The sequence below is a fragment of the Lipotes vexillifer genome, unplaced genomic scaffold (assembly GCF_000442215.2).
Source record: "Lipotes vexillifer unplaced genomic scaffold, Lipotes_vexillifer_v1.1 scaffold64, whole genome shotgun sequence".
In the NCBI taxonomy this organism is placed as follows: Eukaryota; Metazoa; Chordata; class Mammalia; order Artiodactyla; family Lipotidae; genus Lipotes; species Lipotes vexillifer.
The window spans coordinates 831,121-843,335 of record NW_006791024.1 but is presented as its reverse complement, the minus strand read 5'-3'; the positions used below and the strand labels follow the sequence as shown (position 1 = coordinate 843,335).

The 12,215-nt window shown below is 34.2% G+C and overlaps 1 protein-coding gene across 3 annotated transcripts in view; it reads left to right on the top strand.

Moving 5' to 3' along the window:
• Positions 1 to 12,215, top strand: part of CDC42BPA (CDC42 binding protein kinase alpha) — a 270,792-nt gene that overhangs the window by 148,204 nt on the left and 110,373 nt on the right. For all 3 annotated transcript variants that reach the window (XM_007464175.1, XM_007464176.1, XM_007464177.1), the window contains exons 12-13: positions 8,612 to 8,854; positions 9,105 to 9,215. In XM_007464175.1, the coding sequence (XP_007464237.1) occupies positions 8,612 to 8,854; positions 9,105 to 9,215 (354 nt within the window). The remainder of the gene's footprint in view (positions 1 to 8,611; positions 8,855 to 9,104; positions 9,216 to 12,215) is intronic.

The following is a 12,215-nucleotide window of genomic DNA, read 5'->3' as shown; positions in this document are numbered from 1 at the left end:
TTAATAGTTACTATTATGTATTTAAAGGTAGGATTACTCAGCCAAACTTGGTTAACATAATAAGGATGAGCATCTGATATCTAGATTTATAGTAACAGGTACTTGGCGAATTTTTAATAAGTTTTAGTATTAAAAATCCTTTCAGTATATTTTGAGAAGAGGGTAGTACTGAAATGAAACACATCATATTGATAAAGAATTTTAAATGATTTGCCTGATATCCTACAGGCAGCAGATATTCTTTTCAGGATTTTTTTCATTTGATGCATATAAAAAATAAATGTAACGTTTTATAAGTTTTGACGCAAATAATAAAATGAACCAAACATCCAACTTAAGAAATAGAGCGTGACCTATTTTGTGACATAGACCTGGGTAGTCATTTCCTATTCCTTTCTCATCACTTCCCTGACAATGGTAATCACTGTTCTGAATTTCATGTTAATCATTCCCTTGCTTAAAAATATTCTATCACATATTAGTGTATCTCTAAACAGTATATTAGTGTTGGCTTTTTTTGAGCTTTGTAAAATGGTATATGCAGTCTTTTGCAATTTGCTTTTTTCACTCAACGTTGTTTCTAAGATTTGTCTGTATAGCTGTTGATCATTTATTTAGTTGCTATAAAATGCACCATTATGTCAGCACCCACAATTTACTTACCTAATTTTTTGTTTGCAGACATTTAGGTTGCTTATAATTAATAGCTACTATACATGATGCTGCTATGATCATTCTTGAACATATATCCAGACACACACACACACACACACACACACACACACACACACACACACACAGAGGAATAGAATAATTGGGTCATACGCAATGGGAATATTGTATTTTTTATGATGATGTCAGATCATTTTCCACTGCTTTTACCAATTTATACTCCTACTGGTGGTGCACAGGAGTTTTTATATTCAGCTACTTCATATTACTATAGATATATTAGTTTTGGCCAACCTAATCTAAGTTGACATTTTAGGTCTAAAATGATGTTTTAGTGTGGTCTTAATCTGCATTCTCTAATTACTAATGAGGCTGAGTATCGTCACACATGTCCATTTATCATTTATATTTCTTCTTTTGTGAAATGCTTCTTAATATACTTTATACATTTTTCTGTTGGGTTGTTTGTCTTTTCCTTATTGGTTTGTAAGAATTTTCTGGACATGCTAATCTTTTATCGATTATGTATGTTACAGATATCTCCCAGGTAGTTGGCTTGTCTTTTCATTTTGTTTACGGGAGCTTTTGACTAACAAAAGTCTTTAGTCTTAATGTAGTCAAATTCATCGATCTTCATTTTTATGATTATTGCATTTGCCGGCTTATGTAAGAAATCTGAGGTAAAAAACAATTCTCCTAAATTTTTATCTTGAAGTTTTTAAGTTTGGTTTTCTTATTTAATTTTTAATGCATCAGAAATTTATTTTTGTGTATCATATGAGATAAGGATCCAATTTCACTTTTTCCTATATGGCTAGCCAGTTGTTCATTTACTAAATAGGCCCTCATTCCCTTAGTGATGTGCAGTGTCACCTCTGTCATATATTAAATTTCCATTTATGCATGGGTCTATATCTCAACCCTCTACTCCTTGAAAACTGTGATGGGATTTTGATTAAAATTGCATTAAATCCATAGAGCAATTTCAAGAGAACTGACATCATTATAACATTGAGTCTTTACGTTCTTATCCATGTTTATTAATATCCTTCTAAATGCACACAAGATTTCAAGAGCAAGGAAAGATTATTACGATTTACATTCAGAAAAGCAAAACAAAACATAAACCAGGTGGCTTTCCTGTATGCCCGTTCTTACCCTTTAGGGCAACACAATGAGAGCTGGTTGGATAAAACCCTACACATATGGAGACTGTATGGTCGAGAAAGAGCCCCGAAATAGTGAATCAGGAGATTCATAGAGGAGAGAGGCAGATGCTTCCTGCTTCCCCTCTATCTCTACCCACCTTTCTGCGGGTCTCCTTGGAAACCTTAAGAGAAGGATCTAGGACTCTTTGTTATATAAGTAAGTCACTCCGGTGGAAAGATGTGTCCAAGTCTCCAGCTCTATAAAGAGATTTTCTCTTTGGTACAGGCTCTTATCTCTCTCTCCACCCCTCCTTGAAATGTAAACACATAAGTCCAGGAGTTAAATCTCTTTGGAGTTTTCTCACTATGTATCTAAATTAGTCATAAATTACTTTACAAGGCTTGCTCTTAACCCATGTTCCAAGTTTCAGTAAAATTTGCTTAGAAAGGCCTAACTGTACAAAAACATAAAATTATTTTCTCTGCTGTCCCACAGTCTTTTTATCCACAAACATGGTATGTCACTCTGTATCGTTAAAGTATTTTAAAATGTTTCTCTATAAAATTCTATACAGGTCTTGTTTGCCTTTCCTTAAATTTATGATTGTAAGTTTTCATATTTTAAATGGTACCTTGAAAATTATACTTTCTTACTGATTCTGTTCTAGCAACATTGCTAAACTCTTATTAATTGTAATAATATATTTGAGATTCTTTGAGGTTTTATGAAATAGTGACAGGTTTTTTTTTTTTTCCCTTTTTTTTTTTTTTTTTTTTTACTTTTCTTTCTTTCCTTGTCTTACTGTATAAGCTAGGACCTCAAATACAACATTCAATAGAAGTGATGATAGCAGGCATCCCTATCTTATTCCTGATTTCTAAGAAAATAATAATGTTTTCTGTAAGTTTTTGGTAAATGCTTTTTATCAGGTTAAGAAAATTATCTTCTATTCCTATTTTGCTACTCATTTTTATCAAAAATGGGTATTGGCTTTATTAAATGTGCTTTTTTTGCACAGTATTGCAACAAATTTCTAGAAATTTGTTAATATCTATTGATGGAATTATATGATTTTTCTCCTTTAATAAATTGGTTTGGGGCTTCTGTGGTGGCACAGTGGTTAAGAATCCGCCTGCCAGTGCAGTGGACACGGGTTCAAGCCCTGGCCCGGGAAGATCCCACATGCCGCGGAGCAACTTAGCCCGTGCACCACAACTGCTGAGCCTGTGCTCTAGAGCCCGTGAGCCACAACTACTGAAGCCCGCACACCTAGAGCCCATGCTCCACAACAAGAGAAGCCACCGCAATGAGAAGCCCGTGCACCTCAGCGAAGAGTAGCCCCCACTCGCTTCAACTAGAGAAAGCCCGGGCGCAGCAACAAAGACCCAACTCAGCCAAAAATAAATAAAAATAAATTGGTTTGATGACTTACATTTATAAACTTTTTCTAACGTTAAACCATTTTTACTTTTCTGGGTTAAAACTGAATTACCCATGTATTCTCTCCTAAATATTAATATGATAGAACAGTTACGTTGCATCTGTTCTAATAGTACTGTTTTAAGTGCTTTACATTTATTAGCTCGTTTAATCTTTTAAAGAACCCTGTGATTTAAGTATTAGTAGTAGCAGCAGCAGCAGCAGCAGCAGCAGTGGTAGTAGTGTTTTTATTTTATAAATGGTGAGATCCCACACAGAGAAGTTAGGTACATTTGCTCAAGATCATAGGGCTAGAAAGTGGGGGAATTGGAATTTCAACACAGGGAGTTGAGTTCCAGAGTTCATGTTTACCCTCTTTATATATCACTGACCTGATTTGCTAATGTCTTTGGGTTTTTTTAGGAATTTTTATTTGTTTTCTTCAATGAGATTGGCTTTTTTTTTTCCTCTTTCTCTCTCTCTCTTTTTTCTTTTCCTTTGGTATCAAGATTTTACTGGTCTTATAGGGTTAGCTGAATAGCACTGCCTCTTTTTCTGTTCTCTAGAGAAGTTTGTATAAGAAGAATGTTTTATTCCTTGAAACACATTGGAGGAATCATCTGTAAAACCATCTGAGTCTGGAGATTTTTTTCCCACTTGGGATGGGGAATTTTTTTTTAGCTATTGGTTTAGTTACTTTAATTGTTATAGGACTATTCAGGCATTCTATTTCTTCTTGAAACAGTTTTGCTAAATTTATTTTTATAGGAATTTGTTCATTTCTTAAGTTGAAAAATTTACTGGCATAAAAGTTTTCATTGCATCCTTTTACCTTTTTTGATTTCTCCTAGATTTGTAGTTATAACCTCTCCTTCTTTCTTCATATTATTTCTTTGTGGATTTATTCTTGTTCCCTTGTTTGACCTCACCAGATATTTAGTGAGATCAAAGAACAGGCTTTTGGCTTTGTTGATCTTCATTATTCTCATGTTTCCTTTTCATTAATTTATGTTCTTTATTATCATCTCATATTGGTGGAAGCGGTTAATACGTTGTTCTCTCTTAACTTTTTATGTGGAATTTCATTGAATTTCAACTTTTTTTTAGTTTCAGTGTAAGTATTTCAGGCTATAAATTTCCCCCAATGTATATACAGTACCTTTTACTGCATCCCCAAGTTTTAGTCTTTACTAAACATTTTTATTGTTTTCTGTATTTAAAATTTTTTTAGTTCTAAATATTTTAATACCCTTTATGATTTTTCTCCTTCATCTGTGAGTTATTATGGAATTTAGCCTTGTTATTTTTTATTTCTATTTTAATGGTAATATTATTAAAGAACTTGATCTGTATGATATCTGTTCTTTGAAATCTACTGAGAACTACTGCATGATCTAGACCTTTTCATTTTTAAATATTCAATATATGCTTAAGAAGAATGTGTTTCCCAATGTTGGATGCAAGCTTCTAAATATACATGAAGGTTATTAATTGAGCTTTTCAAATCTTCTTTATATTCACTATTTTTTTAACTGCTTGGTTTATCTATTAATGATTGAGAAATTGGATTTTCTCATGATGATGTATTCACCAGTTTTTCTGTGAAGTTCTAGCATTTTTTTTTCTAATATATTTTGAGTCTATCTTATGGAATGCACAAAAATTTAGAGTGGAATTTCTTTCTAGTGAATAGAATTTTATCATTGCTATAATCATGCTTTTTCTATTTAAGTCTAGATTTTGTTTCATAATTTGGTATAACAAACTGCATTTAACTGGTGAACTTACTCCTTTTATACTTATTTTGATTGCTAATCTATATGCACATGTTTCTACCACTTTTTGTTTTCTGTTTGTCATGCATTTTTTATGCTTATCTTTATCTCCTTCCTCACTCTTTTTTTAATTGGAGTAAAGTTGATTTACAATGTTGTATTACTTAGTGCTATACAGCAAAGTGAGTCAGTTATACGTATACACATATCCACTCTTTTTTAGATTCTTTTCCCGTATAGATCATTAGAGAGTATTGACCAGAGTTCCCTGTGCTATACCGTAGGTCCTTATTAGTTTTCTATTTTATATATAGTAGTGTGTGTCTGTCAATCCCAATCTCCCACTTATCCCTCCCCACTTCCCCACTGGTAACCATAAGATTGTTTTCTACATATGTAACTCTGTTTCTGTTTTGTAAATAAGTGCATTTGTACCACTTTTTTAGATCCCACATATAAGCAATATCGTATGACATATGTCCTTCTCTGTCTGACTTACTTTGCTTAGTATGACAGTCTCTGGGTCCACCCATGTTGCTACAAATGGCATTCTTTTTATGGCTGAGTTTGCTCTTTTTTTAAATTGTGGCAAAATATATATAACATAAAATTTCTATCCTAATCATTTTTACGTGTATAATTAAGTAGTGTAAGGTACATCACGTTGTTGTGAAACCAATCTCCAGAATTCTTTTCGTCTTGAAAATTTTTTTCTTGATTTTTAATTGAGGTTTTTGTTTTCTTGTTCTCATTTTGCTCACTACTCATTCTAGCAGTTTCTAGTAGTATTGAATTTTATCGTGCATATTTAACAAAGTCTAAATTTAATATCTTTTTTTAAAATTTAATATCGGGCTGGCCAAAAAGTGCCTTTGGTTTTTAAGTAAAAATAAAAGACTTATTTTTCATTTTCACCAAGAACTTCATTAACAACGTATTCAACCTTTTGTCCCACTACCTTCTGCCATTTTTCAGGCAACTTCATAATTCCATCTTCCCAAAACTTTTTATCTTTTTGAGCAAAGAACTCTTCTGGGTGCCTTTTACAGTCTTCCAGGGAACTGAAATTTTTTCCATTAAGAGAATTTTGTGAAGACTGAAATAAATGGAAATCTGAAGGTGCAATGTCTGGTGAATACGTTGGGTGAATCAGAACTTCCCAGCCAAGCTGTAACAGTTTTTGCCTGGTCATCAAAGAAACCCGCGGTCTTGTATTACCCTGATGGAAGGTTATGCGGTTTCTGTTGACTAATTCCAGATGCTTTTTGTTGAGTGCTGCTTTCAGTTGGTCTAATGGGAGCAGTACTTGTTGGAGTTAATTGTTTGGTTTTCCGGAAGGAGCTCATAATAGAGGACTCCCTTCCAATTTCACCATATACACAACATCATCTTCTTTGGATGAAGCCCATCCTTTGGTGTGGTTGGTGGTGGTTCATTTCACTTGCCCCACGATCTCTTCTTTTCCGCATTGTTGTACAGTATCCACTTTTCATCGCCCATCACAATTTGCTTTAAAAACGGTATGTTTTCGTTACGTTTAAGTAGAGAATCGCAGGCAGAAATACGGTCAGGAAGGTTTTTTTTGCTTAACTTATGTGGAACCCAAACATCAGAGCAATTCACATAACCAAGCTGGTGCAAATGATTTTCAGCGCTTGATTTGGATATTTTGAGTATGTCGACTATCTCCCGCGTGGTATAACATTGATTGTTCTCAGTTAATGTCTCGATTTGATCACTGTCAACTTCAACTGGTCTACCTGACTGTGGAGCATCGTCCAGCAAGAAATCTCCAGCATGAAACCTCGCAAACCACTTTTGACACGTTCAGTCAATCACAGCACCTTCTCCATACACTGCACAAATCTTCCTTTTGTGTTTCAGTTGAGTTTTTACCTTTCTTGAAATAATAAAGCATAATATGCTGAAAATGTTGCTTTTTTCTTCCATCTTAAGTATTAAAATGGCTACACAAAAATTCACCAGTTTTGATAAGTTTTTTTTTTAATGTATACTATTATGACAGGTGTCACAAGAAAATCTAACAAAATTGTTTTGAATGAGGTTAAAGACAGCTAAGCGCTACTAGAGCCGTCTTACGGGAAAAACCGAATGAACCTTTTGGCCAACCCAGTATCTTAAACTGTTGCTCCCAAACACTTTGAGGACCTTTAACTCTATTGCTTCTTCCCAACTACTGTGCTTTTTTGGACCAATATGGTAGTTATGTCCTTTTTGTTTACTGTACAAATTAGACAATAATACAATCTTATATACAAGTTTGCTTACATTCATATTTATGTTTACCAATTTCTTAGCCCTCCACTTCTCTTTCATTAGACCCTCCTTCTAAAATCATTTTTCATTTTCCTGAAATAAATATTTAGAGGTTCCTTTAAGTTCAGATCTGGTTGTGGTAAGCTCTGTCAATTTGTATTTGTAAGAATCTCATTATTTTGTAGCCTCATACTTCAAAAGTAATTTTTCTGCGTGTACAATTTTAATTATTATCTCTTTAAAAATATGTCCTCCTGTTACTATTGTTACTTCTTAGATGTCTGCTCTAATTATCTTTTTTTTTCCTTTTTGAGGATGGGAAATAGGTGATTTGTGTTTTTACCCTCTGATTTCTTTTTTTTTTTTTTAATTTTTATTTAATGTTATGTACTTTATTTTTTAAAGTTTCTGGGTTTGAGTTTCTTCTTATTTTTCTTCATAAAGGTAGAGCTTTCTATATTGGTGGATTCATGTTTTTAATGTTAATACTTACATTTTTTCATTTCTAAATGCTCTATACAATGTTTTATAAACAGTTTTTCATAGTCTTTTTGCCTCATCATTTTAGTCTTCTGTCATTTTCCTATTTTTATGATTTCCTTTTATTTCTCCAAACATTTCATGTATAGCAATCTTATCAGTATCTGATAGTTCTAATATCCAAATACCATTGGGGTTTATTTTTATTGTTTGTAATGTTTGCTTGTGGTTGTTTGTCCTTTGGGTGTTTGGGAAATCTATGGTTGTGAGCTCATATGCTCTTAAAAAAAAAAAAAAGATATCATTGAGACTTTTCCTCAAAGAAGGTTTGCATTTCCTTTTGCTGGGAGGCAGGTGGTTCTACTGACCCAAGTCTACTTCAGCCCCTTCTAAGTTTCTCACTTTAATTAGCTTTTCTCTTTGCTGCTGGCCCAAGAGTTAGTCTCCACATCAAATACAGCCCTTGTTTTTATCATTTGTAATCATTTGATAGAATTTTTTAAAATCTCACAGATATCCATTAAATTTCACAAAATCTTTATCTTTACCATTGTATCTTGTATTCCTATACCTTTATTTGTTTATTTATTTATTGAAACTAAGGTACTGGAAGGTTAAATCAGTTGTTCCTTTGCAGTTAGCATGTTAGCATAAGGAATTGAGAATATGAACAGAGCACCATGCTCCTAGTATCTGTTCAAAAGTAGTTCATTTCTTTTAATTTTGTTCTGAGGTGAATAATTTTGGCTCTTCTCGACTTCATGATAAATATTTTGATGGCCGAATTTGGTCCCTAGGGTGCAGAATTGGTAACTTATATTCTTTTTACGAAACTGTAGGAACTAGTCCAGGCTAGTGAGCGATTAAAAAACCAATCCAAAGAGCTGAAAGACGCACACTGTCAGAGGAAACTGGCCATGCAGGAATTCATGGAGATCAATGAGCGGCTAACAGAATTGCACACCCAAAAACAGAAACTTGCTCGCCATGTCCGAGATAAGGAAGAAGAGGTGGACCTGGTGATGCAAAAAGTTGAAAGCTTAAGGCAAGAACTGCGCAGAACAGAAAGAGCCAAAAAAGAGGTTAGTAGTCAGGCAAATTTGTAGTGCCCGTGGGGTAGTGATTAAATCTGCTTTTTCAGACTAGTGAAATAATATATATTTCATTCTTTAATTTTTGAAAAGAGTTTTTTTTTTAGTTTGGTAATAATATTTAATATGAATTTCAACATTTGAGTTATCTATCTATTGCAAGGTAAATTCCCATGGGGAGACATTTTATTGGAGAAACAATTATAACCATGAAATCTGCTTTTTTCATTTTATTTTAAAGCTGGAAGTTCGTACAGAAGCTGTAGCTGCTGAAGCATCTAAAGACAGGAAATTGCGCGAACAGAGCGAGCTTTATTCTAAGCAACTGCAAAATGAATTAGAGGGACTGAAGGTATCGTTTGATTTCATATTTATGAAGTTGAATTAATTTTCTCCTCTTTCTGCTTAACAGGACTATGTTATGTTCTCTTTTTGGTGTAGAGTAAAAACTAGCTATCCTTCAAACATAGTATTCTTAATTCTCATTCTTATCAATAGGAAGCTGGTATAGACTTCTTAATCATGCTGTAAGGAAAGGGAAGGCTGTATTTAGTGGGGAGAAGAAATCTTTCAGGAAGGAGTTAAAATATTTATGAAGGGGACTTCCCTGGTGGCGCAGTGGTTGAGAGTCCGCCTGCCGATGCAGGGGACACGGGTTCGTGCCCCGGTCTGGGAAGATCCCACATGCCGCGGAGCAGCTGGGCCCGTGAGCCATGCCACTGAGCCTGCGCATCCGGAGCCTGTGCTCCGCAACGGGAGAGGCCGCAACAGTGAGAGGCCCGCGTTCCGCAGGAAAAAAAAAAAAATTATGGGGGCTGCATACCTTGACAAGATATATTGGTAATCTCATGGGAGGCAGGGTTAGATGTCCAGATCCTCTGTCTTGTTAAGTGACTTAGGAGAGGCTCAGAGGTAGCTTTGCAGATACTTCTGTTAAGTGGGATGAGATGATAATTGGCCTGGATTTAAACATCTCAGCAGAAGTGCTTAGCAAGGGAAATCTTTGTGCCAGCTCTAGAGTTGGACTATCTGGTTTTAAAGCCTAGCCTCATAAGTTACCAGCTGTGTAACACTGGACAAAACATTTAATCTCTTTGGACCTTAATTTCTCATTTGTAAAACCCTCTCATTGGTTTCACGTAAGGAGTACATATACATGTATGTTAGCTGCCACATCATAAGTGGTCAGTAACTATTAGGTATAATAATAATATTATATATGTCAAAGTGAGAGAATTAGGATTAATTGACATCGTATTTCTATAACACTAAATTATAATCTGAATATGATGTCTGCCTTTTCTTGACTCTACCCTTTGCATATCCCAGTTCCTCTGCATTGTCTGCCAGCCACCACCTCCACACGCTCCTTGCGTGCCTAGTCTAGTATCTTTTTCATCCAGCAAATATAAGAATGAAGTTGAATGTCATCTCAGGAAGTCTAAATATTCCTTATTCTCTGCTGCTATAGAATTTTGTTAATAACTTTACAATAGCTCTTATTATAATTATTTATTCACAAAATGTCCTCCACCTAAACTGTGACTTAGCTTATTGAAAACATAGACTGGTATATTATTTGTTTTGTTTTGATTGATCATGATTGCACAGTCTTGGTTAGCTTTCCAAAATAGTTATGTTTCTTCTATAAATAACCTATGCTTCTAGAGCAGGATTATAGAGCAGGTGTATAGAAGTCATTACATTACCGTCTCAAATAACTTTCAGTCAGGGACTACTTTGTTTCCAGCACTATCTTAGGTGATTTTGGTAAGCACAAGAATCACAAAGTGCAAACTGGAGGAAATCTTAGAGATTATTTGCATTTGAGGAAAGCGAAACTCAGATGAGTTTAGGATTTTATAGTCTTAAATGATAGAGTACAGTTTAAACCCAGGTTTGCTAATTCTTAGTACTATTCTGTCCACTAGTTTTATTTTTATTTTTTTCTGACAAACACTGCTCATTGAAAACTCTGAGTCACATGTGTTTACCTACATATCAGACACTCATATTCTCTTGTATCATTTACAGATTTGGGAAATTTGGGATAATAATAAAACTACCCAATAAATTAGTTAATGCATTTAAAATGCTTAGCCCGTGGCCTGGCACAAAGTTAAGGCTCAATAACTGTTAGCTATTATTATTATCATACTACCATTTCTCTAAGATATTTTCTAAAAGTGGAATTTCTTGATTTAAAGGTATACACATGTAAATTTTGAAACTTATTTTGGCTCCTTTAAAAGGTTGTAGGAATCTTTACTTCATTAAGAATACTCTTCAATAGAATTGAAGAGAAAAAAAGTTCTTGAATAAAAGTTAGAAACTTTAATACCCCACTTCCAAAAATGGATAGAACATATAGACAGAAGATAAATAAGCATATAGATGTCTTGATCAACAGTATAACCAACTAGAACTAACAGATACGTATATAGAACCCTCCACCCAACAACAGCAGAATACATATTCTTCTCATGTGCAATTGATACATTCTCCAGGATAGACCAGATGTTAGGCCACAAAATAAATCTCAATAAATGTAAAAAGATTGAGATCACACAAAGTATCCACTCCAATCACAATGGAATGAAGCTAGAAATCAATAGCATAAGGAAAACTGGAATGTTAAAAAAATATGTGGAAATGAAATAAGATACTCTTAACCAACCAGTGGGTCAATGAAGAAATCACTAGGGAAATTAGAAAATACCTAACTTTATATCTTACAGAACTAGAAAAAGAAGAGCAAAGGAAACAAAGCTAGCAGATGGAAGGAAATAATAAGGATTAGAGCAGTGTTCAATAAAATGAGAACAGAATAATAATAATAAAGGGAATGAAACCAAAGTTCATTCTTTGAGAGATCAACAAAATTGACAGACCTTTAGCTAGACTGACAGAGAGAGGGAGGAAGGGAGGAAACAAATAAGTAACATCAGAAATGAAAGTGGATATTAATACCTATCATCAGAAAGCAAAAGGATTATAAGAGAATACTATGAACAACTCTGTGCCAACAAAGTAAATAATCTAGATGAAATGGACAGATTGAGAAGCACACAAATTACCTAAATGCAAGACAGAATAGAAAGTCTCAACAGACTTACAACAGGCAAAGAGATTGAATTGGTAATAAGAAACTTCCTGACAAAGAAAAGCCCAGGATAGCTTCACTAGTGAACTGAACCAAACTTTTAGGAAGAATTAACACCAATTCTTCTTAAACTCTTCCACAGAATACAAGAATAGGGAACACTTCCTAACTCATTCCATAGGCCAGCATTGCCATAATACCAAAGCCACATGAATACCACAAGAAAAGAAAATTACAGACCAGTATTCC